This window comes from Neolamprologus brichardi, chromosome 6 (assembly GCF_056152115.1).
Source record: "Neolamprologus brichardi isolate AB-2024 chromosome 6, ASM5615211v1, whole genome shotgun sequence".
Classification (NCBI taxonomy): domain Eukaryota; kingdom Metazoa; phylum Chordata; class Actinopteri; order Cichliformes; family Cichlidae; genus Neolamprologus; species Neolamprologus brichardi.
The window spans coordinates 26530391-26557871 of record NC_142109.1 but is presented as its reverse complement, the minus strand read 5'-3'; the positions used below and the strand labels follow the sequence as shown (position 1 = coordinate 26557871).

Here is a 27481-nt window from a genome sequence, read left to right as displayed (position 1 = left end):
TATGTTTTTGTGATGAACCAAATGGGACCCATGCAACTGCAGTTCATTTAGTATTGAATTCATTTCATCACACTTCTCTTCTTATACTCGTCAACTTTGGGAGAATCCAAAACCTTATTTAGGGAAATGTAAAAGTGTTATCAACTTTTCTTTAAAATATCAAAATTAAAAGCAATCACTGTGCGGCTAAATAGTCCCTGACAGAATGACATTGCACTATTATTAATGCATGGATGTGTCCAAAGCATTTACATTTTGCAACTGGATTGACTTTGAGCTCATTTTCATTACTGTCTATTTTGGGAAAATCTCTCTTATCATTCGAATTTGATGCTTTGTATGTAATATCTTAATTAGATGTAAGATCGATGCATTAAGGTTCAATATTTCCCTATAAAATAACATATTAATTTAAAACACCTTAGACTACATTGCTTCTTAGACACTAACATTTCTCACTCTCCTCACATCACATTCCAAGCACAGCCTCCCAACTTGTTGGTCTATTAAAGCTGCAGAATTTTCCATCTCTCCCTCTGATCTGTCAATGAGTCGGCTGCACGGAATTGCTTCCTGCTGTGTCGACCTCTCCACTACCTCAGCATTCACCTGTAGACTCCAGGGGGCATGTTTACTCATCATTCCCCAATTCCTATATGTACCATATCTGCTGGGAGAGATGAGCTCAGAGCCTAGACTACAAACTCTAACAATGTTCTGTTGGTGTAATAAGTCAGCGGTCTGATTGAACTGTAATTTAAAAAAAAAAAAATCATTCTGGCTGCAGTAATAGCCGGCTTTAACTCATCTGCAAGTTGACATATTTACATTTACACATGCACGAACAGAAACACAAACAGGAACCTTTTTTTTTCACGTTTACTTGAACTTCAATAGCAATACAAGACAATCAGAACACTTGAGGCGATATGTACAAGGATCTCGGGGGGAGTTGCAGAAAAGTTCTGAGGTTTTACATGATCTCTGGCTCTGCAGTCAAAAGTTCCATCACCTACAGTCAGTGGCAGGTCGGGGCGCAGAGGTTTTGGTCTTGATGTGAAATAGGATTGGTCAAGAGTTCAAAATCAATAGGAGGGGATGTGTTTAAGAGGCCCTCCAGTTGGTATAGATAAAATGCTTCACTGTGATACATTAATTATACAAGAATGATGTATATACACACACCCTTTCTCTCGCTTCCTCTCTCAAACACACATACACGCAAACACTCCCTTGCGCACACCCGTGCTCATCAAGCTACGCGCACACTCGTACGTCACGCACACTTCAGCACTTCCTCCTACAGTATGTAGCCTTGTAAAGCCACTATAAAGTCATGCACATGTTCTTTGACAAGATTTTTTGGCAACACACAAGTGCTTCTTTGACACACTGCTTGCTTGCTACAGGGAGGGGCAACACCCAGCCGATGAAGCAATAGAAACTTAGACGACAGGCCAATAAGGATAAGCACCGATGAGATGGGAAGACACAGCAGGGTTTAGGGGAAGAGAGGAGAGAGAAGGGGAATAGGAGGAAGAGTTATCAATGGATCACAGTCATACAAAAGTAACAAAACATGGAAAGGGGGGGAAGTCTCGTGGTGATCGGGAGATAGAAGCAGGGAGGAGCCATCGCTTTCATAGGCATCACTGTTAATCATCCATCATCATTAACCTTTTCATTAACATAATCATAATCGTTTCCATCAGTTTGATCGTCATTACGTGTTGTTATTATCACCATCTTCCTCCTCCTCCCTGATTTCTATACCCCAATCACCACCGCCCTAGTCACAGGCTCGTCACCCGCTGCATCTGTCCATCATCTCCTTCAGAGGAGGGCTCTGGCGTGTACCCTGCCTCTCCATTGGATGCCATTGGTGGTGGCTGGTAGAAGGTCTGGAGGTGATTAGGCCGTGGGCCCAGCGGGGGTCGCCCGAGGCTGTACGGCAGCTCCAGAGATGGCCGCTGAGGCTGACCTGTGGGGCTGACTTCTTCTGGACCTTCGGGGCTACTGTCTGGGTACGAGAGGGTCGGGGGGGAGTTGCGGGTGTAGAAGCGAGGAGGGGAGCTGCTCCGGCTGTACACCTGCGGGGAATGGCGGGAATAGAGGTTGTTGGGAGGGGAGTTACTTTCTCGCGGAGCGAATATATTTGTCGGCGGAGAGCTTCGGGGGAAGATACTAAGCGGCGGGGAGCGGCGGTCTCCGGGGTAGAGAGGGGAGGGGTTTGAATCTCGGGCGTAGATAGATGAAGAGTCAGCATCAAGGTCGAGATCTGGGGTCAAGGGCAGAGAGAAGCTGTCAGAATCTTCTCGCTCGCCATACCGAAGAGACCCTCTGTCTTTCCCTCTTTTCCTCCCATCTGGACCTCCATCTTTGCTCTCAAACAGGAAGGATTCCTCCCTGTCTACATCCATCCCTCCTCTCCACACGTCAAGCGCTCTGTCCTTCTGTTTCTCGTTTTCTCGTTCGATCCCTGCTCTCCAACCATCTCTGTCCTTTAAAAATAGGGATTCGTCTTTCTCTCTCTCTATTCCACCTCTCCATCCCTCCATCCCAAAATCTTTCTTTTGAGTTATAAAAGTCTCTTCCCGCTCTGTCTCCGCTCCTCGCCACACCTCCATCCTTCCATCTCTCCTCTCCAGCATATGAGACTCCTCCCTCCCTCTTTCAATCCCACCTCTCCATTTGTCCATCTCTCCATCTCTCTTCTGAGAGGTAAAAGATTCATCTCTCCCCATCTCTCCTCCACTCCTCCAATCATCCATCATTCCATCTCTTTTTAATAGAAACGTCTCATCCTTCTCTCTGTCCTGGCCGCCTCTCCATGTCTCTACACCTGCCTCCCTCTGTTTCATCAGCAGTGGCTCCTCCAGGGCCTTGTACAGGGGCTCTGAGTCCTGTGGTGGAGGTGGAGGAGGAGGTGGGAGGGGCCTGTCCCGATAACGATCCCGGTCTCGCTCTCTTTCTTTCTCCCTGTCTCTGTCCGTCCCTCCACTTGACTCTGCTGTGCTGCGGTGGCGGGACAGAGTACCAGGCGTGCGGCTGAGAGTGGAATAAGGTCGTGCTTGTACATCGGGGGGACGCGCTTGCTGTCTTTCCTGAAGCCCACGGCGTCCCAGAGTACCTTGCAGCTGTGAGCGGTCCCCATCTTTAAGCAGCTCACGGGACTCAGAATCCCCAGAAATGCGCGCGTGTGACCAGCCGTCTTGTAAGCGAGGCGTTGTGGTAAGATCTTGTCCACGTGTCGTGGAATGTGTCTCAGTGTCTTGTGTGAGGTGCCTTGTTTGTGACCAGCCCTCTTGTGCGTTATGCCGTGTGCTTGGCTGCAAGGAGGTAGCCCATCCCTCTTGTGGCGGCTGTGCGTGTCGCGTTAAAGTGGCAGTGTGAGTGAGAGCCGGCCTGTCGTGGTGGTGCGGCCTCGCCAAGCTGCCGTAGCGCTCAGGAGGAACAGGCATGGGAACTGAAGGCCTCAGGTTGCTCTGTACCAGCTCTGAAATAATCATCTTCTCTAGTGCTGCTGCATCGGACAGATTACGACGCATCCCAGCACCACCGCTCAGATCTGCTCCCCCGTGCGGTGTCAGGAGCCCTGGGGAGATGTCGTCCCCTCCCATTCCAACTCCTCCGTCCCTCAGAAGGTCAGTGCTGCCCACTACTCCAGCTCGGGACCCAGGAGTCGTCCCTAAACCGTGCAGGGTGAAGGTGTTGGGGGTGTAGCCTCCATTGAGACACACACTGTCCAACCCACAAGACTCCTGGCTTTGTGAAACGCCACCCTCTGTTAGGAGAAAAAAGAAAATGCCAGTCACAAAAAGCCAAGGAACGCATAGGAACTTTAGCATTAAATATATATGAATGACCAAATGAATGAATGAGCAGAGTTTGGTGTTCCTGCTGAGAGTGTTTTGGATATTAATATTTCTGAATGAAATGTTTGGTTATGTAGCCACATGGAGAAATGTGCTTTATGTCTTTATGGTCTGTGCATTGTGACTGTGTGCAAACATTTCACAGATAGTCTATGAATTGAAGCACAGTGCACAAGGGAGTGGCGCTCAATGATTCAAGTGAGCACAAGAGGGAAGAGCTCATACTCTGTTTGTTTCTGAAGGTTCCTACTGGTCCATGTTAAGACAGAAAGACAGAGAGGAAAAGTATCAAAAAAGAAACAATTATTTCAAGTCGAACAACTAAACACAATTAAACAAACTCAAACAAATCCAAGCATCCATACTGTACAAAAAAACAGACAACACTGTACTGTGCAAAAGCTTTAGGCTATTAAAAGCTAAACAAACAAAATTTTTGCTTGTATAAATGGCTTCTGTATATAATAGTGGTCTAAAGGTCACTCAGTATTCAGCATAGCCTAGAGCTTTGCAGGGTTTTGTGCATATACATAAATAAGAGAATGGTAAAAGATAATAATAAGAGAAGAAAAGAATAGAGAAGGAGGGAGTATAGAGAACTGTATTAGGATGTACCTGTGGAGGTAAAGGGTTGATTATATCCCTGGGCCAGCACTGTGTCATATGGAGAGGCTCCAGCATGAGTCTGCAGCACTTGGTTAGTAAGAAAATGGTTCCCCAAAGCAGCTGGTGATAAAGAGGGAGAAAATAAATGGCACATTCTTTGTCTGCAGAGCCAGCATATCTGAGCTATAAACTCTTGTACCTCGGTTAAGAGTAGGTGTATTATTAACATCCGCTGCAATGAAAGACGACTCAGTCTGCCTGCGAACGGTGTCATTCCACATCCTTCTGATACGACTCTGAAACAGACATATTACAGAAGTTCAAACCTGGCTCAGATACAAAGGAGACTAAGAGGCACCGAGTGCTTCAGCATACCTGTCTGTTAGCCGTGGCCCTGCGACTCTGGCTGCTGGTGTAGCGGCTGTTGGATCTAAGAGCGGCACCCTTAACCGAGTCTGGAGAGCTGGACGAGGAAGTTGCGCAGCACTGCGAAAGACGCAGGCAACGGCCATAATCCTTCTGACCCTAAAACATTATTTAGTCATGTAGAAGACGGCTTTCTTCAAATATAATTATGTCACTGACAGACACCTGCAGTTATTTAATGATTCATGCTCACTGACACTGACCTTCCTGGCGAGGCTGCAGTGCAGTATGCTGATAAGAAGAGCCTGGGCAGTGTTGAGGGACGAGAAGAGGTAAGCCAGGAGGAGAGATGGAGCAGATAGGAACATGAGGCCTGAAGACCAAGTGACGCTCTGCAGGAAGAGCAGTGTCAGGGAGCCAACTGCCCATGCCCTGCAGACACCAAAGCAAAGACATATTTTACTTTTCTGATGAGCGACTTAAAACATAGGTTTTCACTCGCCTCACGCTGAAAATGAATAAAATTCAACTGTGCCTCTATTTCACAGGGCAGCTAAATTATTAACACAAAGAGGAGGAAGGAGCATGTAACAGCGCTGAGGTTTGTAAAGCCAAATGTACCCGACAGCCCCCATCAGCAACAGGAACTGTGAAAGAAAGCTGTGACAGATGTGGGCTGCACTACCTTGAACATGCTCGACATTACTCACATACACACTCGCTGACTTTTTCTCTTTTGTTGAATGAATGCTTTTTCTTCCCTCTATTTGTCATTTTTGCAGCAATGCTAAGGTCTGACCTTTACTCGCTCAAAAGGACGCAGAGTCTACATAGGTCATGCTGCTATTCAAGACTGCTGCAGTGCATTTAATTCGGGTTTTTAAAGGCTACAGTTGCTGCACTTCTTCTTTCAGTTCTCTTACCTTTATTAAATGATATTAATGAAATTTCATTCAACATTAATAATAACAAATGCACCCGAAAGATGTTTAATAAAACAGACTCACAATTAAACTTATCTGTCTTTGCCTCATCCAGCAGTTATCAATTCATGCTTTGCACAATGACACATAATTCACCGCCGAACGGCACGAGAGACTCTTACTAACCTCAGGTTGTCATGGCGACTGGAGTCTGGCTTCAAAGCAGCGGTGCTGTGCATCTTATGTAAGGTCATCACCAACACAATGAGGTTTAACTGATGGCAAAAGAGGAAGATCAAACACAGTCAAATATATGCTCATTAAAAAAAAATTACTGATCATGACGCTATGACACAAACAGGAAGCGGTTGGCATTTCTAACGCGAGATGAAATCTCACCGTAATGATGACAGCAACAGGTCCGAGGAAACTCCAGATAAAGTAATTGTCTGTGCGTAGCCAGCATCTGCAAATATATACAAACAAAACAACAAATTACAGGAAAATAGGAATCTCAAGAAAAACAAATTAATAAGCAGGAGATGACACAACAATACGGAGTAACTGTCCCCATGCAGCTTCCAAGAATGTGGAGTCAAAGCCACACACAGCAAACACACCCACAGACCAGTCATCTTACGCAGTTTTCGAGCCGTAGCCTCTAAAGTCGATGGCTGCGGACACGGCCACCACCAGCCCAGGAACAGAGTATCCACACAGGTAGAAATACTTCCTCCTGGAGTTCCGCCCCTCGAACACCTCCCGCTGGAGCAGGTACAGTTCCACTCCTTCCAGACACAACCAACAAAACACAGAGAGCAGCGAAAAGTGCAGCAGGCCGGCGGTGATGGAGCAGAGAACCTGAAAAATCAGGAGGCAGCCAAAAGGTGATTTATTACTATTGAGTTATTATGTCAAGCTTTTAAAATGATTATCTAGATCAAGATGCACTTCTTTAAAATGCTATTGTTTTCTAGTCCAATATCATCATAAAAAGAAATAAAACACTAACAGTGTACTGAGTCTTGTTGGCACCAACAAGAAAAAGAACTTCAGTGATGAGCAGGTTAGCCCACAGGTTACAGTGAATGGTGCTGTGGTCTGTATGCCAGGGCGCCCCCTGGCAGCATAGTGTGGTAAGGCAGGTCGCCAAGCACACCAATGCTACGGAGATGCCAACCCAGGAAACCACATAGACAAAAAGCTCTTCCACACCAGCTCCGAACTGACAAAGAAAAGCAGACATGAAAGAAAGTGTAAGACATTCATAGATATTTATCTTGATGCCCATTTATTTGTGGGCATATCACGTGCTGAAAACTGCTGTGTTTCTATCCGTGTTCCACATAACATTTATTTAAAGGAATGCAATCATACCAAACAGAGTGAACATCTTACTGAGAGCACAAAATTTAATTTCATGGCAGAAAAAATATTCTGCTACATGTATCCCTCTCTCTTTTACAGCCACAAATCCGAATTATCACCCACTTTGCACTTGATTTTTAAACAACATTTCAGAGAGAACAGCAGGGGTGAACTCCAACTGTGCAACCACAAATGGGCACCGTGGCGGGCGGGGGGAATCGACAAGATCTTGGTGGGTGAGGATGGAACGAGATTTTTTTTTCATTCAACTTGAAAGTCTGTCAGCTGTTCATCTCAAAATCTGACTTTTAAGATCTTAGTCTGACCACACAAGCAAATGCATGTAAAAGTACAAGAAAAAACGTGACTGTTTTCAGTGGTACGTCCATACTGGCATAATAGTTGCCAAATTAAACATATTGAAAATACATTCTGTGCTCAAACGGTGCAAATGCACAATGGCAATATGGCGAACAGTAGCTTGCACGAATTAAATGCTGCTATGTGTCAGCGTGTGTTACTTACAGCAGGTTGCTGGTATGTCATGAGGACAGCATAGCTGGACAGATGGTTGCAGGCGCAAGTAGTGTGTGTGTTGTTTGTGTGTAACAGGCGGCAGCCCTGTGTAGACCACCTGCCATTCCCAGAAACCCCTGATGCGTTCCAAAAAGAGCAATTGGGACCAAAGTGGTTCTCCAGCTGAGGAAACAAAGGCATCGATAAACAGTATGCTCGACACAGCGATTATGCAAAGTGTTACAAATTTGCTCATTTCAATGTGACTTTTACGCTGAATAGAGTTAAGAGACCTGCAGGTGCCTGAGAGTGAAGATCACTGGCTCGGTGAGATACACTCTGCTGGATCCTCTGTGCACAGATGCAGAGATGACATGAGAGTTCACCACCAGGCTCTTATGCCTGACCTCTGAGCTCTGGCCCAGCCCCAGTCCAAGCCGCAGCGTCGAGTTCTGAGTTGTCAGGAAGGAGCCCAGGTTCTTGTAGAGGGAAAGGACTAATTTCACCTGGCCTGGAGAGAAAACAATAGAAAATAGCATGAAATAATTGATCTGGAATAATGATATGTCTGAAATCTTACTATCTGAGAAAAGCTAGTATTACTTCTCCAAACAATCCGTCTTAGCCATGGTTTAATAACTATAATTTAAGAAGAAATTTGTTTGTAATAAATATCTTCGTCACAACTACTGCTGTGAAAATAGGATTAATATTTCCTTCTGCAGTACTCTTATATTTGGTGCTATGGCTCTGTTATGGGAGTGCAGCACCAGGTCCCCGTGTATAGAACAGGGCAGGCACTGCTAACACAGCAAAGAGGTTTATATGTGTGCAGAAGCTATAGGCAGCCTAAAGATTCAGTAAACAAGTATCAGCTTAGCCATTAGCTCATGTGGCTTGGCACTGAGATCAGCTGATCTGCCTGATTGCAACAGAGCTCGAGGATGCGCCCTGCCTGAACTAACACTGATCAGTTTCTCCTATGTGCCACATACCGTTGTTGCTGTACTGTTGCAGGGCCAGTGCTGATATCTGTAGGATGCTGTCGCTGTCGTAGGTGTTAGGGAACTTCAGGTCCTGTATGTCCGCCTCTGTATTTAACACGTACACCTCCAGATCTGCGCATAAGAGGACCAGAGGTACACACAAGTCTGGATGAGCTGCTAGTTTGAGGAGAATATGACAAGAAAACCGACGAAAAAGTCAGCGTACCAACATTTGGTGCCCTGTCACTGAAACGTGCTTCATAAAGGTTATTAGCCAAGAGAAACGCTCCTTTTTCTACTGCGTCCAATAGCAGTGACGCAGAGCGTGACTGGTCAGCATTGCTCATATCAGCCCACGACACAAGAGCTTCAGGACCGAGCAAGTTGTCAACTGTCTGAACAACGGCCTGAAAAACAAGAGGGGAGAGACAGTTACATCTATCAGTCTAGCTAGCTAGCTAGCTAGCTGTCTATCTATCTATGTTACCTGAACATAAGCTTTGCATGTGCGTTCTCTCTTCTGCAGCTAAAAAAAAAGCAGAAAAACATCTGTTAGATATCTTTTAGAATCGTCATTGTTGACATTTCTGTTCATTTCCAGGAAAGGTCAAGCACACATCCACACTGACAACAGCAACAATTTACCTTGTTGTAATTGCGTGCTGCTGACTCTTTATTGGCTGGTCTCAAGGCCTGGAGCTGAGCATCCAGTATCTCGAGCAGCTGTTCAATCAGCTTGACGGACATGCTGACATCACCGGCATAGATCCGCCCCCGGGTCAGGTTGACCAACTCCCCGGCGATGTTGGCTGCATTCTCTCCACTCTTAATCTGGAGTGAGGCGGGGGTGTTTAGAATGTCAAATATTTTGACATTTAAGAGAGAGCTGCTTGCTGACTAGCTTTAGGGCATTTGCACAGCATGCGTGTGCATTTGTGGTTGTGTGTGTGCGTGTGTGACTAACCTTCTGTGCAATTTGGCTGACCCAGGGAGAGGTGCAGTTGGAAAGGTCAGGGCCTCTGGAGTTCCAGCTCACTGGAGACGACATGCATTGATAGGAGGCTATACCTGCAGAGACGGAAAAGGTGACGCAGAAAGTCAGAAAGGAAACCGACAGTTTGTATTTTATAACACCAGAGCATAGACCAGATATGAGACAGATGTAGCCTCTGTGTCTGAAGTAAAGCCATTGGGGAAGTCCGTTAAACTTGGCATTCTTTCATATTGACAGAAGGGGGCCTTTAGTTGATTCTATAAGGGTCTAAGAGAAAAATCTACTTCTCACTTGATTTATCGTCTGAGAAAAGACATTCTGGATGAGTTTATGGTTTTAGTGTCTAATTTCATATGTTATTTTAGACCACACAGTACTCATTTTACAAACGGTCATCCAATTTAGAGTAAAATATTTGTCAAGGGTATGCTTTAAGATTGCTACAACAAGTTTTTTCCCGCTTCAAAATAAGCCATTAAAGAGTGATTATGCAAGTAAGTACAGTTGGTCCACATAGCGCTAAGGCAATAATCCAGCAAATATGTCTACACTGGGGTAGCTGTGGGACAACATGCGGCTATGTGAGAATAGCCTGTCCCATGCATGCCCCAAGTGGGCGCACTTACACAGTTTTGTCTTTTGAGATCCCCTATATGGCCCCATGATATCCCATGGTAGTTTTGCTTTTTTTGTGGGTACCCATGAGGGTTTGCTGTGAGCAAACAAAAGTGGGCATGCCCACAGAAAATCCTCTTTGGCCTCCCATGTAGGGTTTTTAGGGCAGCTGTGGGACACCCACTTGGAGCCCGTATGGGAGAAATATTGTTTTTTCTTACCCATACATTTCCACAGTTCACCCACACCTGCTAACTGTGAGCTTGGATATTATTTATAATAAAGAAGCACTGCAGGGATGTGTAACTTTGAAAGATTAAACCATAGAAATATGAGGCTTAGTAAAGGTGACTGATGTAAAACATCAGTAATATGTATATAGTGATATATAAAACTCTAGAAGTTAACGTTATAAAGCCATATTTAATTTCCTAAAACAGGGTAACTTGTTTTGATAGGGTTTAGGTTTTTCTTTATGTTTGTTTGCTTGTTTGCAGGCTTGTTTAAGCGAGTGGCTCCATAGTGAAGTGGTTTACACATTTGCCTAACAAGTAGAAGATCCCCAGTTCCCCTTGAAAAAACAAGGGGTGTTTTGTTAGGTATAATATAAGCTGGAAAAATGGCCGAATCAAATAAGTGGCACTACCTGCTGTGGCAGCCCCTATTGAATGTCTTTTATTTTTAGAGGCATTTTGCTCAAAACTTCTTCTGGTGGTGGTAATGTGCCATAAGGCACATGCGGGCTTCAAAGGGCATGCTGCAAGCCTACAGTGAACCCCACTTGGACACCCTCTCTGCTTAGTGTCAGCAGGTCACAGTCAGTGGTCATCTGTACCCCACACGTCATGCTGGTACTGGGCCCCACTGTGGCTCCACACGGACATGTTTGCTTGTAAGTCTGTGCATTTTCCTGTTATTTCAGGTCAGTTGATAAGCAAAATTATAATTTATGAATGATCAAATTTCCCTTTAAATGAGCTAATTAAAAACATTTTATCACAGCTCTGGTGATGTTTCTTTATAGGAAGTCCAACATTTCTTTACTGAATGCCAATGTGATGGAAAATGCCAGGAGAAGCATCCAGCATCCTCAGTTTCTCAGTAAGAGTCACCCCTCCCTTGTCCCTTTCAAAATACCTAGATCGGGACAGCCAAAAATGCTTGACTCGAGTCTTCAAACAAGAGTCAGTGAACCAGTGGCCAAAATGTCTCACACATCATCTTTTACCTGACTATGTGTGTATTTTTCACTTTTCTATGCAGATAATTCCAATTTTATGGTTTATTTTGATAAAAGCATAATTTATAAAGGTATGTTTAAAACTTTAGGAAATCACTGCCTTCTTGTTACACCGTACGCATTTAGCTTTTCCTTCTCAGCTCATCACTAACTTTGCTTGTGCTTTTGGTTCCGGGCAAGTATTGCACAATAGGGTTCATTTTTGCTGAAAACAGCTACTGCTGGAAACGAGGCCAATGAGAATGAACCCTGCAGTTAATAACAGAATAACAGAACTGCTGTATGAGCTAAAAGAAGTTGCAAAGCTCTCCACAGCAGAAGTCAGCTGATTATTTACCATGAATTGAGTTTGAAGCCTTTAACTGATCTGCTTAATTGCTGCACACATTTTGTTTACAAGACATTTAATGAAAACCAAGACTGGACACTTGTTCTGCAAATTAGGTTTAAGTATGAAACAACAGCCACGCCTGTTTCCAGTTACAACCATCGTTTAAGATAAGACTCAATCATCACTGCCGTGCCAAACCCATGTCCAAGCTATTCAACATGCATGAAGAGGCAAAACGCAGCCCAGGCATCTCTACATAATCTCCATAAGAGTTGCTCCTCAGAGGGAGGCAGGGCTGAGGAAGACAGCTGCACAGCGAGAGGAAGAGTCGCTGAACCCAGCTTCTCTACACACTGTAACCTCTCAGACTCATCTGAGGCAAGTTCAAAGAGAGGACATCCGACTACATTTCAAAGGGAAACAGGATACACACACACACACACGCACACAAATGATACTACACACACATGAAACAAACATGTTGGCATGCTCACATCTGCACACACACACACACAAACATGCATATGAAACACACACACTGGCATGCCCACATCTCCCACACCTACCCAAAGACCCCTTAGGGCAGGGCCTTTCCACGGTCTCCCCCTTTAGGGTAGGGGGCCACTGCACCCCTCGTGCCACCCGACTCTCACATCCTCCCACCTGACCCAGTCCCCCAGGGGCCAAGGGGACACGCAGAGGAGGGCGTGGGGTCAGAGGGACCATGGCTGTGATCGGCCGCTGGTCAAAAGGCCCTCTGTTGATGACACCAATTGGATGGGAGGCTGACGGCCGCACTGGAGTCAGAGCCACTGTGGCTGTGTATGACCGGACAGTGGTCATCAGAGAGGACAAGGGCCCTGGAGGGTCAAAAAGCAGGGTCAAAAATTCTCCACATTTATTACATTAGTCACCTATGTCCAGTTACACAACTACTATCATTCAACTGACCTTTAGTAGGTGGTGGTGGTGTGAACTGTAGAGGGTATCTCAGTACATAGTAGTTATTCCACACATACAGCTGGTTGTCTCTGGGGTTGTAATCTATGGAGGAGATGTATTGGTAGGGGTTTGGGAATGGTATCTGAACAGGAAGCTCCTGCCCACGACTGGTATCGTAGGCATAAACCACCATGTTGCTGCTGGCTCGGCCATCTGCCTGCCCCTCATCATCCTGGAAAACAGAGCGCACGGCGTAGAGCACACCGCAGGCCATGAAGGCGTTGCTAGCTCCACGTTTGTCAAAGCCAGTTGCCCAGGTACCCTCAAAGCGGAGAGTGTAGGGGTTCACCTGCAAACAGGAAAGACATGAAATGATGAAAAAATCAAAACCTCCTCTTTTCTTTCTTAGAAATACAATCATCGATCTGTTTTTCCTTCCTCCTACCTGGCTGACCACGATGCGTCCATTATTGGCTTCAGTAGAGTAAATAACCCAAAGGCCGTTCTCATCCACTGCCAGATCGATGTCCGACTTCCCTCCCCAGCGGTAAGGCGAGGTATCGTGGTAGTTAGCATTGACCACCACTGCCTCCCCGCTCTTGATGCGGGTGCGTAGGTCATATTTCACAAGGTTGCGCGTTCGCTCCTTGTTGTAAAATACGGCACCGTCATACACCACAAAGCCTGTACCATCCACACGGCTGGGCAACCTGGGAGATTATTATGAAATACATCATGAAATGTGTGAAAATCTATAGTTTGTGACTTTTTACTTTTACAGAAGAACAATAGAAACAATATTTTTGAGTCAAAACATCAAAAATTTACGTGTTGTGTGTTGACCGGAAAGCTCAGCTCAGATTAAAACCACCCAGAACATCACCAGCACCAACTAAACATCAGTGATATTAGCAAGATATCTCCCCAGAGTCCAAAAGATTCTAAAAGTAAACATCAACCCCAACTACACTCAGTCTGCGTACTTAATTAGGCTTGCTTCATTCATTTGTATTTTGTAAGCAGCATAAATACATTTTGTTATACAATCTTGTGTTGCATAAGGAAAATTAAATTATCTTGAATTTTGTTTCTTTAGTGCTTTAATTAGGATATTATTGACACTTGCAGATATTGTGGTAGCCTTAAGAGCATTTATATAATACCTTTTAATAATCCCAGACCTTTTTATTCATCACTGAGAGCAAGCCTCTCAGAAGCTGCATGCATAGATTTTACCTTCATTTGAAGGCACAGTGGTGGTAAACTCTACCACTAACTATGCAAACTACTACACAAAGAGCTAACAAATGAGTGGTAACACATTTAATGAGTGTAGCAGAAATCTATAAATGGCAATGATGCTTTTAACTATAACTCTTCTTATATAACCATACGTTATAGATATAGAATATATGAAACCAACTTTTTATACGGACAAAATAAATGTTGCTCTTTTTCCATAATAAATTGATTTGGCTAAATGTGAAATAAGCCCCCAAGACCTGCAAACTGCCATTATTTTTATTACAGACTACTTCATTGATTTTTTTTCCAGCTTTGATTAATCTGTTACTTTACAGTTTCTTAAAAAACAATAAACAAAGCAGACCCTAGAGTAACTGAATATTCATCAACTATCTCAACAATATACGCAGTACACAAAGCACTCACTTATAGGTTGTGGTGACTCTGTTTTGCCGATAGTCATCCCAAGAGGCGTACTCATACAGCACCTCTGTTCTATAGGGTGTCCACGGCATGACATACAGCCTGTCACCAGCTTGCAGGGGGTCTTTACACCAGGCCCCTGATTGATGCTCCACCTCCAGGAGCGAGGAGGCTGGCTGGATGCTGAGCAGTGAGCCAGGACACACGAAAACTGGAAGATGGGAATTAGGCGGGGTAGAGGCAGGATGTGAGAGAGAAGAGAAAGAGAGAGGGGAGCAAAAGCGCAGGAAGGGAAGTGCGAAAAAGAGTGAAGAGAAAGAAAGTGGAGGCAGGTGTGGGGAGAAAATGGATCAATGCATGAAAAATGGATTGAATTAAATGCAGTCAATGCAGCGAGATTAAGGAAAAAGAATGAAGAGAAAAAGAGAAAGGGATTTAAAACACCTGTGCTGATCTTGAGAGGCAAGCAACAGAAGAGACGTATAAGTGTTGAGAAAGCACACACTGTTAGTGTGTGTGTGGTGAGTAATACAACAGGGACACTGCAATGAAAGGTGTGAGTGTATTTATGTGCTTTTTGTGTGTATGTGTGTGTGTGTGTCTGTGTGTGGGTTAGTGCAAAAAGAGTGAAAAAGAGTGTGAGGTAGAGTCAGGGACGCAGAAGGCGGGGCTAAATTTTGCCTTGAAGTGAATGAGAGGGCAGGTTAGTTTACGCCGAGCACAACGATTGGTCCACCCACATGTCAATAACTGTATGGACACATATGTATACTGTACAGTCTCACACTGGCATGCAAATAGGCATGCACACACACCCACACATAAGCAGTGCTTGGTAAGCACACATCCAGACGGATATACAATCACACAGATTTCGTCTTATTTTTCCTATGAAGATAAATAAGGGGCTCTTCCTATAAGGGAAGAAAAGGGAAAATAAGCATGAAGAGGATGACTAGACAAGAAGGAAGGAAGGAAGAAAGAAAGGAAGGAAGGAAGGAAGGGAGAGTAAAAAGTGAAAGAAAGAACAAAAGAAAGATTGAACGAAAAGAAAGAAAGAACATAGAGGAGGGAAAGCTTCAAAGGAAGATTGTGTTTATGTACGTGTGAGTAGCTGTGTTTGTGTTGGTGTGCACAGAGACTGAAGGAGAGACAGAGAACAGAGAGATCAACCAGGAGCAAGAGGGAAAGAAGAGGTGAAGAAACTAAAGCAAGAAAGCAAGAGAGAAAAGATGAAGAGAGACTAGGTGCAGAACCTGGATAAAATTGGATAAAAGGACGGCTTTCTATACAACGAGAGATGGATAAAATGGGGAAAAAAGAACTGAGTAGGAAATGAAAAAAGGGAGGGGGCAACATCCAGCATGATTACGAAACAACGTCCTAGGGTAGGAGGAAGAGAGAAATGGTAGGAGAGAGGAAGAGAAGGAGAGAAAAGAGGGGGTTCGGGGGGTAAGGAGAGATCAAGATGCTACAATGTATTGTCTTTACCTTTTTGGTCCACTTCTACTCAAGCATAGGAAAAAAAAGAGGGAGAGAAAGAAAGAAAAGTCAGAGGGTGAAAGAAGGGAAGTAAAGAGAAGCAAGAAAGCAAGCAAGAAAAGCAGGAGAGAAAGAAAGGAAGGAAGGAAGGAAGGAAGAAAGAAAGGGAAAAAGAAAGAAAGAAAGAGAGAAAGAAAGATTTGCACAGATAAAGACTTTGGAACTCATTCTCACCACATACATTATTGTTCACGTAAAAGGAAGGAGCACGAAAGAGACCCAACATATTCTTCTTCCCTCTTCTCCTCCCCTCCCACCCTATCCTCTCCCCCCTTCCCTCCCCCACCTCCCCCGATCTCTCCTTCCCTCAATCAGGCTCCTGTGGAGAAAAGAGAGCAACTCCCGTGGCGTGAATCTGGAAAAGAAAACACACACGCATGCACGCGCAAGTGCATACTCCCAAACACACATACACGCAGAAGACATTTTGGCAAACAGTTTTTCTCTCTGTACTTTCTCCGTACAACTTTCTTTTTACATTTCAGAAACACAAGCATGCACACACATTCCCTGAGAAACAAAACAAAAACAAAAAACTCCCAGTCTCTTTCTATCCATCAGTTTCTCAGGGAACTAGTAAACATCAGAGATCATACGTACAAATAATAATAAACACCAAAAACCTAAAAATGCATCTTGGCGAAAAAAAAACAAAAACATAGGTTAAATCTGTGTGCACTTGTGTTTGTTTTTATGTATGTGTGTGAGTGTGTTTGTGTGTGTGTGTGTGTACATACAGTATATGTGTGTTTATGTCTGTTGGAATAAATATATATGCATACTCACTGTAAGGGACACACTCATACTGGATCTCCAAGTACTTGTATGTTCCAGGACAGGGGTCTGGGAAGACGTCAACCCCTGCAACCACCACACACTGAGTCCTGTTGTTACACCTGGAGGATGGATGGATGGATGGATGGATGGATGGATGGGTGAGTCATATGGATGATGGAGAGAGACAACAAAGGAAGGAAGGGGAGTGATTACCAGACAGGAAAGGGGAAGCAAAGGACACTCCATTTGTCTACTCTCCCTCTCACTGAATATTGATCAGTTCTTCGAGGAAAACACTGCTGAGTACACAGCTAATGGTGCAGCCAGGCACTCATACTGAGCTGGAGAGGTTGCTTCACCTGCATGTATACATGACACACAAGACAACCTACTAATCAGCGCGTATGTAGTGCAGCAGTGCACACGTACAAACAGTTCACGCGCTCATTGATTGCCGTAGCCACTTCTAAAAGACGTATTCAAATAACTCGAGTACGATATCACAGTTTGCATCTTTACTGCGCAATTTTTAACTGCTTATGCAAATATAGTGTACACACAGCAGGATGTGCAGCCCAACACATACTCACCTCTGCGACATGATCTTTAGTGCGTCGGGGAGGTAACACTGTGTGTTCTCCATCTGGAAGGGGTCTGCATCACAGATCTTGTCATCGGTGCGTCCGTAATTGGCAGTCTCCACCATGACCACATCACTCCCTGGGCAGCGCAGCTCTATGGGGTAACCCTCACATGCCAGCTCCCTGCGTAGCAGGCCAAATGGCATAGCGGCCCGGGACATGGCTGCACAGTAGGCGGGGGAGAAGTGGGGTGAGGCAGCAGAGGATGAAAGGGAAAGGCGGAAACACAAGAAGAAAGAAAAGCCAAGTTTTCAAAATTTACTACAGGCAAAAGGAGCTTCATAGTTAATACATTTCTAAAAATTGGCATTTGATTTATTTCTGTAGTGTCTGATTTTGTAGTGTCCTCGATGGCAGCAATTTTAAACCTCAGAAGAGAGTCAAATGGCTTCTTAGAGCTATAAACCAATTACTGATGCCCATGTTTTAATGTCCAACTTTACAGCTGAAATGAAAATAGTTTTACCTTCTAAAGCTAATTTAACCTTCCTAACAATTTTCTTGTCTTCAGGCTTCTTGAAGGACATTCAAAGTTCTTCTGTGAATGTTGGCTACCTTTTGCTCTGTTCTTTGTCAAGATGATTCCAAAACGCTTCAATAATATTGAGGTCCGGGTTCTGGACTGGCCAGTCGTAACTGACAGAGCATATTGCTTTTCTATCCAGGCATGATTTTACTGCACTGCCAGTGTGTTTGGGATCACTGAAAATGAAAAGCTGAAAATGCTGCATCTCTCAGGTCCTGTGTCAGCTATTTTGTGGATTTTTTTCCTATTTCTTAAGGACATGACTTTCAAACACTGTTCATCTGCTGTATAAGTAGTTTTTTAGACCTGCCACTTCTTCTTTTGTACACCACTTGTCCAGCTCTCTCAATTTTTTTAAAAGCATACCGCATATCATGCCATCAAGTTTTAGGCTAACATCTCATCTCGTGCAGAAATACGATTTTATGCCCGTCAAGCTGGCGTTTTTCAGAGATTCGTCTTAAGAAATTGAAACAAATTATCTGTTTTTGTGAAAAGTACAAGGACTGAACTGAAAATGCGTGAAAAGCAAAGAAAACGTTTAAAATACATTCAGAAAATGTTTCTTTCCACACAAAAAGCTTTTTGATTTCTACATCTGTAATAGTACTATTGCTGGCTCCTTGCAAAATATAAAAAATGGTGGTGGCTCAAAACGTTTGCTCAGTACTGCATAAACCACCTATTAGTATTATGGTTTGAAGCAGTGATTCATAATCATGGATGCTGGCACAGTCTCACATTTGTTTTAAGCCTTTTTTTGCACTTAGTTATGAGTGGTGCTCTGTGATGGATGCTAACATGCAAAATCGAATCCCAAAGTTATGAGATGTTAACATCTGATACCATGGATACCGTATCTATGGTATCCTTTGTACGCTATGGATGCACTGGATTTCAGAGAAATTCCATATCGAATTAATCATCTGCCTAATGGTGAGCACGGAGAAAAGTCAGGGAATGAGCAATTTCTGTAGGACTGGAGACTGTACAGAATGTGATACTAGCAATATTAACATGGCCATGCTGATTACATCATCTGGGCTACATTGTCAGGCTTTGGGAAGATAAATACTCCTGGTCTACAGATGGGATCAGCTATCCAATACCACGAACTATAGGACATTGATCCCATTAACGATTCCCTAGGATAGAGACCTTACTTTGACTGCCTCATTCAAATCATTCCCATACCTGCATTTGTTAGCACATTTAACACACATTACACATGCTTTGAAATTGTGAAAACATTGAAAACCGCTAATTTAATCTTTAAAATACGCAAGTGTGAAAGCTAACACTGGAAGGATTCCCAGACGTGACTGTTGCCATAATCTCGTCACACCTCCTTTGTAACAGCTACATGTGACGCGCAGCTTTGAAACCACTATTGACACTCAGGTGCTCGGTAAACACAATCAGACAAGTATAGGATTTCATTTTCTTTGAGCACTACGTGTGAATATGTTAAATACAGGCTCAGCGAAAACACTCACCTGACAACCTTTTAAAGCTGCGTAAACCACGGTTATTGGAGAAAATCCCATTACCATTACCTTAATCCGCTTTCTCACACGAGTTTGAGTATCGTGTACGCATGACAAGGTGTTTGCAGCATCAGGATTAAAACATTAAAGCAACACTTTGGTGTGACTAGTATGCTGCTGATGTACTGTAACTGTCTGCCGTGCTGAATAGCTGATTGTTAATCGACTTTGAGCTACAGGCAGCTCCTCATACACTCCACTCATACACTTGTATTCACATCTTGTGTTTGCGTAGGTCAAAGCATGTCATACAGCTTGTCTAGATGCCTTTTTTTTAGTGGCACTGGGCTTCACTCGATTAGATGTGAGTCACTTAAATTTGTGTTGCACTGACATTATCTATGGCGTTTCAGTCTATAGGATTCCTCCTGCTCAATGCTGTCAGAATCAACACCTCGACGTGACGCTTACCTTGGCCAGAGGGTGCAACTTGAGCCAGAGTGAGCACGCCCACGAACCACAGTGACACAGCCATGCTGGGCAGGAAGAGTTAGGACGTCACACCACCACAGTGCTAGGAGAGCCTGGGGAGGAAGCAGTGGAAGTGTGAGACTGTGAGTGAAAAACTGCACCCTCTCATCTTAGTGGAGATGTGTGTGCGTGCGCGCGTGTGTGTGTGTTGGATGGTCAGAAACCCACACTGACTATGAAAGAGTGCACATGAGACACCACAGCAGGGTGGAAAGAGGACAGAATAATAGAGACAGACAGACAGACGGACGGACACAGAGTGGGAGCAAAATAAAGATAACAATTGAACAATCGGTGCAGCGAAAAGCCCCTCAATCTGCTGTTACCATGGTGATAGCACAGTGCAGTCTCAGGAAGTGAGAGAGAGAGAGGGATGGAGCGCGAGGAGGTATACAGTGGATGTGCGTATCTGTTACTGAAAGCGCACACGTGAGAATTTGTGTTTTAAGTCTGTAATTAGCCAGAAGCAATACTGGCAACTGACCCATAAAAGAGTCTTAATCTTTCTATCCTTAGACACACACACACACACACTTACAGAGGCAGAGGGCTGGGCTCAGCTTAGGCCACTTTTCAGTAATCCTAAATAAATCATGTTGTAGAGACGATCTCTTCCCCCGCAGGCGTAACTAGGTAAAGCAGCTGACTGAAGACACAGGTGATCAGAGGGCAATGGTGCACTGTGGATTTTTATGAGGGAACATACGGGACGCAGGAAGATGAGCTACGAGAGAACAACAGTAATATGACTCCTTAATATAAACTGAACTCTTGGCCCTGGACAGAAGGGAGAGAGGAGGGGCATCATGTACGCCATAACATTTCTTTTTTCCTTTTAGGATTTCAGCTACAGCTGTAGTGTGGACTGCGTAACCAGAGTTACGGTCTTGGGAGGTTGTGTGCGTGTGTACATAAACATATGTGTGCATGTGTGTTTATTTGTGACTCCATCTTCTTGTTAGGTAATGATGGCCGACAGATTTAGGTCACTCCTCAACAAATGTCCAACGCGCATTCAAAGACTTGCGCTCGCACGCACGCACACACAGGAAACCTCGCACGCATTCGGGCACATGCGCATAAACTAAGAAAGAGAAGAGAAACCTCTGCCTTCTTTAAATCCACTCAACCAACAAGGCTGTAATAAAGGCCCCAGGACCAGTGAGCTATGCACACGCACACACAGTAAATATAAAAGACTGAACAGAATGAGAACATTTCCATTTTTTATCAGATGCACGCACAACCACGCAAACACATACACACAATATGTCTAGTCTCCTGCAAACCCCTTATGGCAGCATTTTCTTATGCTTGCTACCCCAAATCTCTCTCTTTCTCTCTTGCTATCTCACCCCCCACCCACCCCCACTCCACACACACACACACACACACACACACACAGATAGATGCAGAGTAAGTAGAGCAAGGACACTGATGGCCCTTGACAAAGCCACACACCCGGTTCCCCCTGTTTGCACCACCATGCTTACTGCCTACAACCAAAATCCTGCCCCGGGGAAGCGGCCGGCCTACTTGAAGTGGCAGCTATCTCTAAGTGAGTGTATGAACATAATGCTTAGAGTGAAAAAAAATTACACAGGCGCACACATTAACGTGCATGCTGCGAATACACCCAACCATTTACAAAGAATATGCACAGAGAAAATTCGTCTGCATGTTTTGCTGGACGATTTCATGAAATAAAAATATTCTCAGTGCATCATTTGACATCTAAATTCTTGTAGTTTAGACGTTAATCACACAATTCTGCATCACACAGATCCTTACGAATGTGAGTAGCCTGTTGTAGAAATAATGTAAAAATCAAGTTGCGTACACTCACGTGCGTTCGAGGCCGTACAATCAACAGAGGGCGAGATAGAAAGAGAGACTAACCTCCCTCTCTTTGGTCACAGAGCAATCAGTGCCTGAGGGTAGATCACTATGAAGCGCAAAGTGACAAAGCAGCCTTGTAGCACTATGCTCTTAATGGATGAATGAATGTGTGTTTGTATGTGTGTGATGGAGAGGAGAGACTAATTAAGAGGTGTGGGGGAGAGACATAGATTAGTCTTCCAACAGAAACCCTGAAAGGTTTATTGGCTGAAAGACTTTTTAATAACAAGAGTGGGAGAATTTTCTTGTCGCTATGGCTAATATTTAAGAATCAAAACACACTACAGCGCCTTGTGCAACTGCCAGTTTCGGACCATTGACCTCTACATTTCCCAGAGGGCTGAGGCCTACATGCTGCAGTCAAAGCCACTTATGGGGTTTTAGAGCCTGTATGTTTGTCTGGTCGATGTCTGACTCGTGGGAATAGAGGTGTCGCATTCCCCTACATGTATGAAGGTACACAGAAAATACGGTAGTAACTAGCATATCACGCTAAATTTTTCTTTTATTTTCTGTCGTATTTGTTGTTTTTATGATTTTAACCCCTACTTTATATATATCTGGAATACTAGCAGGTAGTAATTAATCCCACAGAAGGCCAAAAAGACTCCCTGGTGTCTCGTTCTGTGCCACATTTTGTGGTGCAGGCCGGGATCTCTTACAAAAGAAAGTTTTTGCACAAAAAGTAATTCTGTTTTCTCTCACTTAAAGAATTGAGTCTTTGCTAAAGACTGCAGGAAGACTGATTAAACATTGATAGGTTTCCTCACGTATTTATCACGACTGTAATCCTGCCTTCAGCACACGCTCCCTGAGCTAAAAGCACACCGTGCATTTGTGCTCTTTAAGCATTTTCTCCATATCAGAAACTCTCCAGAATTGTACGGGTTTGCTCATTAATCATTCTTTTGTTTTTACCTGATCAGTGCGAAGCATAATAGCTGAAATCTGTTACTGTCACATTTAAGATTATTGCCCAATCTGAATCTATCTTAAAGCACACAATTTGATTAAGTCTGTCTTCAAATAATACTTTTATTTAAAAAAAAAAAAAAAGGCATTACAACTGTATCTGCTCTCCATAAGTGGACATAAAAAACCCTTCTTAACATACCTCAATGACAAAATCCACAGGAATTGCCTGATTGATTGATTTTAAAATTAGTCCAAGTTTATATATAGCCTCCCTGTAAAAAAAAAAAAACACCAAATCCATTGCTCACCCAGTCAGAGGTGGGCGGAAACCAATCTCAGACCAACAAGGAGCACAATAGGAGGCCTGTGCAGGATTCATGTCAAGTGGGTTGCACGGTGGAGGTGGAAAGATTCTTATGCCAATGAGTTGCAAGCTTTCATGGCAGCTGTATGAGTGGATCATGTTTTTTTTAAACTATGTATAAAATTGCATTGACAGTGTACAATTATGTGCATTAAATATGAGTGGATGGCAGATTTTGGCTGTTTTGAGGAGTCCGTGTTCGCTTTTACAGGCACTTTTACTTTTGTCACGGTCCGTGTGTCTGCCCAGTCAACCCAGTAAGGCCACATGTGTTTTTTGTTTTTGTTTTTGCTCTCTCTCCTGTGTTCGCTCTGCCTGGGCGGAGCTCATTGCGGGCTCCCGCCTTTGGCCCACGCACCTGGGAGCAATCACACACCTGCGGCCCATCATCCTGCTTTCCTGGCTGCTAGTTAAGATGGTGGCTCAGTGTTTGTCGTCGCTGGACCGTTTTGCGACACATGTTGGCGTAGCTGACTAATATCTCGTGTCTTCATAGTGACTCCCTTGCGGTGGTTATCTCTCGTCTTGTGTATGTAGATTCCTGGACCCGTCCCTTGAACCTCTTTGGATTTCAGAGCGCGAGTGTTTGGATGAGCGGAGTGGCGCGTGTTGACGATTGGAGCGAGTGGGCGCACGAGCGCGTGTGGAGTGTTTTCCCGTCCTGCCCCGTGAACCCCTGGAGCCACGTTCATTCCCCTCATATTTTGTGTATAGTTCACCGGCTGTTGTTTGCTTCAGCTTCAGTCAGGGTTCCGTCAACCGTGACAACTTAAAGTACCGACGAACATAGTTTATAGCTGCATGTGATTTTTGTAATAACAATTTAGATATCGACTTGAACCGCAATGATAGGTCAATCATCAGAAAAATAACATTTAAAAAAAATCTAAATAATTATTTCAGGTTTTATCTTTCTGATGCTTTCCTTTGTTTTAACCCTGTGAAAATGTTGTGTTTTCAGAAGACCTACAGGCTCATGTTCAGCACATGTTAATATTTGTTTGGAAAACAGTTGTGCTGATGTTGCAAAGTCTTGGCACATCAGATCTCTTGGCAGTTTGCAGAGGCCTGATATTAGATGATCTGTTAATGTTTCATGGCCAATAGTTTCTAGGAAAGCAGGGAGTTCCAGCCAGACACAACTGGCTCAGAATAATGTTTGCCTGCTCGAAAGAATTAAAAATTACATCTGTGTTCATTTAGATCTTCTCAACATCTAATGAACATTTTATACTTTCTTCAAAGTCTTCTTTCTCAATTTAGGAGGGATTTCCCTGACACATAACAAGAAAATGTGCCGTGACTTTTTAGCACAGATTTGGATTTTTGCATCACATTTTATATCTTTAAGTTTCTTATTTTAGGGGTTTTAACTTGCTGCATTAACTGAAAATAAAAAAAAATATTCCCGTCTGTCATATTTGATCTATAAACAGCTTGCCAAATCTATCTGAAATTATATTGCATTATATATCGATACAGCTGTACAGCTGCCACATAAACACACACACACTCACATATGTGAGTAACATACGTGTTCATAATTTAAAGTGTATTTAAGTATGCAAGTGATCCTTTAAACTTAAGAAAATGTGGCATTGCTCCCAGTTGTATGTCAGCATAACATGCTACGATAATGTGAGCTGCTGGAAAATGTCATCAGAACAAACTCGCAGAGTAAAATACAGGATTGCGGTTTGGATTTTAAAATGTCACATGGCTTAAAAAAGGCCTTTACGCCACGTTTACGATCATCAACTGAAGTACGAGAGAACAGAGAAGTCTGGACAGGAGGGAGGAAAAAAAGGTTTATTAATAAAATATTTTAGCAAAATAGCAATATTAGGTACAGTGATATGGCAAAAATGTGTCTCCTCGCAGAGATTTTGTCAGACCGTGTACATTAAAATCACTTGACTAAGCAAAAGCATACGCACATATCTGCATGTCAGCTTTACAGATTACGTACGATTTTTTTTTCCTGTTTAAACATTTCTTTAAAAAAAATTCTTTATACCACCCATAACCCCTGGAAAAAATTAGCATAGTTAAATGTCTCATTATTTGTTCCACAGTCTGACTTGGAACTGTAACAGAATATTAATTAGCTGCTCTTTTGACATTGGTAAATTTAAATGATTTTTACACGCCAAAGTGTCTGCCCCTTATCTTTGTCATATAAAAATCCAAGCAGATGTCTGTTCTCGTATCATGATATTGATATTACACTGATATATCCGCCCACAGCTCTGCACAGGCTTGCATAAAATGCTCACAGCACAAACGGGGAGACTGACTCAGTGTGTCTGACTGATTCGAGGAGACGTGAGAGGAACCTGTTCGAGGTGGTCCGAACAGAAAGAGACAAATATGGTGCATTTTACAAGTCAAATGACAGAAAACCCATCCAACTTGTGTGTGCGCGTGTATGTGTGTGTCGGAGTGGTTTAAGCAAATCACTGTGTCCTTTCTTTTTACTCCACAGTAGTTGATGTAAATGATCCCTACATGGAAACAAACCTCATTACCTTTGTTTTCTCTTTCTCATCCAGAACACAGTGCGGACGCACACACACACACACACACAGAAAGGAGTCACCGCTCTAAAATCTGGGTTCACAGATAGTTCTCTATATTAATGAGCTCTTTTTCAATGTTTTTGTATCTATAATTAATAGGACACAAACGATGTCTTTGCACACCCTTTGCTACAAATGAATCAGGGATTGAGTCTGACAGTAGAGCAGGAGTCCTGTCACCCACTGAGCTCTTCCTCCATCTATTCCCTTAGCCTTTCTCCCCTTTCATTCACCTCCTTTGTCCTCTGCATCTCTCTATCGCTCCGTCTCTCTTTCTCACAGTCACTCCAGTCTCTCCGCCTGGCCTCCTCCACTGACCCAGTCCTCTCTTTCCCTCTCTGAAATATTGATAGTGGACTCTCACTCACTCGCTCTGCTACCTCTCATACTCTTTTCTCCTCATGTTCCCATCTGTGGTGAATCAGCAAACCAAACCCGCATTAAAACCCCTTTTGTGTGTATGTGTGTGTGCGTGTGTTTTACATCACTGCTCACTGCAGCACACATGACGCTGCAACCAAAGGTGTGTGTTAATGAACACAAATCACACCACCCATGACAGACCCCTCTGGCGTTCCAGTCTGGGACACCCTATCACAACACTTTTTCCCCTCTCTGATCTCCAAAGACGGGTAATCACGTGCCTATGAATATTTCACAACACTCATGGCTACTACTGACCAAGCTTTAATGGCAGCCAGCGTTAAAAACCCCAGCACAGCAGCGCATGGGATCCATGTCCACTCAGTGATCAAATGGCCCTTGGCAGCAGCAGAAGCAGAAGCAATACCAATGAAAGAAGCGGGGCACCTGTGCTGTCCTCTGGGGCATTGATCATATATGTGCGATTGTGCGTGTGAACGAGAGAGAGAGAGAGAGAGAGGAGGGGCGGAGTGCATCCTCATAGCCTATATCCATATCTTACCGTCAATCCTCCGGTTTCCCTCGTCCTCCTCCTCCTCCTCGCTCACTGCGTCTCCCGCATCCCGTCTCTCCGCGCCCTCACCCACTGTACTCTCCTCCCTTTCTCCCGCTCCGCTGCGCCCGATGCATTAAAAAAAATTAAATATTCAATGGGGAATTAGTGGAGGGCGAGACCTGCTGGGCTATACGACAGTCATTAGCGTGATTTGTCCAGCAACAACTGGGCGTCCTCCGCCTGTGATCAGTGCGAGAGGCAGGGTTTTGCTCTGCTGGACCTCACACCCTCCCTCCGTCCTGTAGAGGCTCGATGTCTTCCCGCTGTGCTGTGTGACTGTGCGTCACGTTGGTATCATAATTCCCACGGGTTTCATGCCCAGAAATGATGCGGGCTATAGGCCTTATAGCCCCGATGGATGAAGGGAGGGAAATAAACGGGCACACACGAAAACAATAATTAGGCGCAAATTAACGCACAAACCTCGACCGCTCTGAGCCGCTCGCCGAGCTCAGCTGTCGTTTGTCATTGTTGATCGTACGCCTCCGATGCCGTTCATTAGGTACATCCTTGCATTTAATGGAAAATAACGTCGACGTGATAACAGCCGCTTTGCATATCCTTGAAGAATCGTGATGGGGTGCAGCGGCACATCAGGACGGATATGGAGAAATGTCAGGCTTTAAAAAAAAATAGGGGGGGAAAAGCAAGAATCGCGTTATAAAATAATACTAGGGTTAACGAGGGGAAGGAAAAGACAACAGCTGGACCGTCAGGAGAGATACAGTTTCCCGTTCCTGGCCTCGCCTTGCATCCGTCCGTCTCTCTTCTTCTCTCTCCATCCGCTGGTCCGCTTGTTGCGCGTTCTGCA

At 44.1% G+C, this 27481-nt stretch overlaps 1 protein-coding gene across 3 annotated transcripts; it reads right to left on the bottom strand.

Moving 5' to 3' along the window:
- Window positions 1-865: 865 nt before the first annotated feature.
- adgrl1b (adhesion G protein-coupled receptor L1b) lies at window positions 866-27481 on the bottom strand. 3 transcript variants are annotated; one of them, XM_087841930.1, is made up of 25 exons: window positions 26617-27481; window positions 19875-19987; window positions 17340-17553; window positions 16759-16868; window positions 15922-15936; window positions 14434-14641; window positions 13208-13472; window positions 12772-13111; window positions 12387-12680; window positions 9605-9708; window positions 9286-9471; window positions 9128-9166; window positions 8867-9047; window positions 8650-8772; window positions 7948-8165; window positions 7664-7837; window positions 6783-6995; window positions 6411-6631; window positions 6170-6236; window positions 5957-6045; window positions 5111-5279; window positions 4857-5006; window positions 4681-4777; window positions 4491-4601; window positions 866-3784 (listed from the first exon to the last, which is right to left on the bottom strand). In XM_087841930.1, exons 2-25 carry the CDS (start codon window positions 19936-19938, stop codon window positions 1794-1796), a joined length of 5643 nt encoding a protein of 1880 aa, XP_087698056.1. In that variant the 5' UTR covers window positions 19939-19987; window positions 26617-27481; the 3' UTR covers window positions 866-1793. The 3 variants fall into 3 exon arrangements, with proteins under 3 accessions (XP_087698056.1, XP_087698058.1, XP_087698057.1); XM_087841932.1 differs by having other exon boundaries at window positions 4857-4967; XM_087841931.1 differs by lacking the exon at window positions 15922-15936.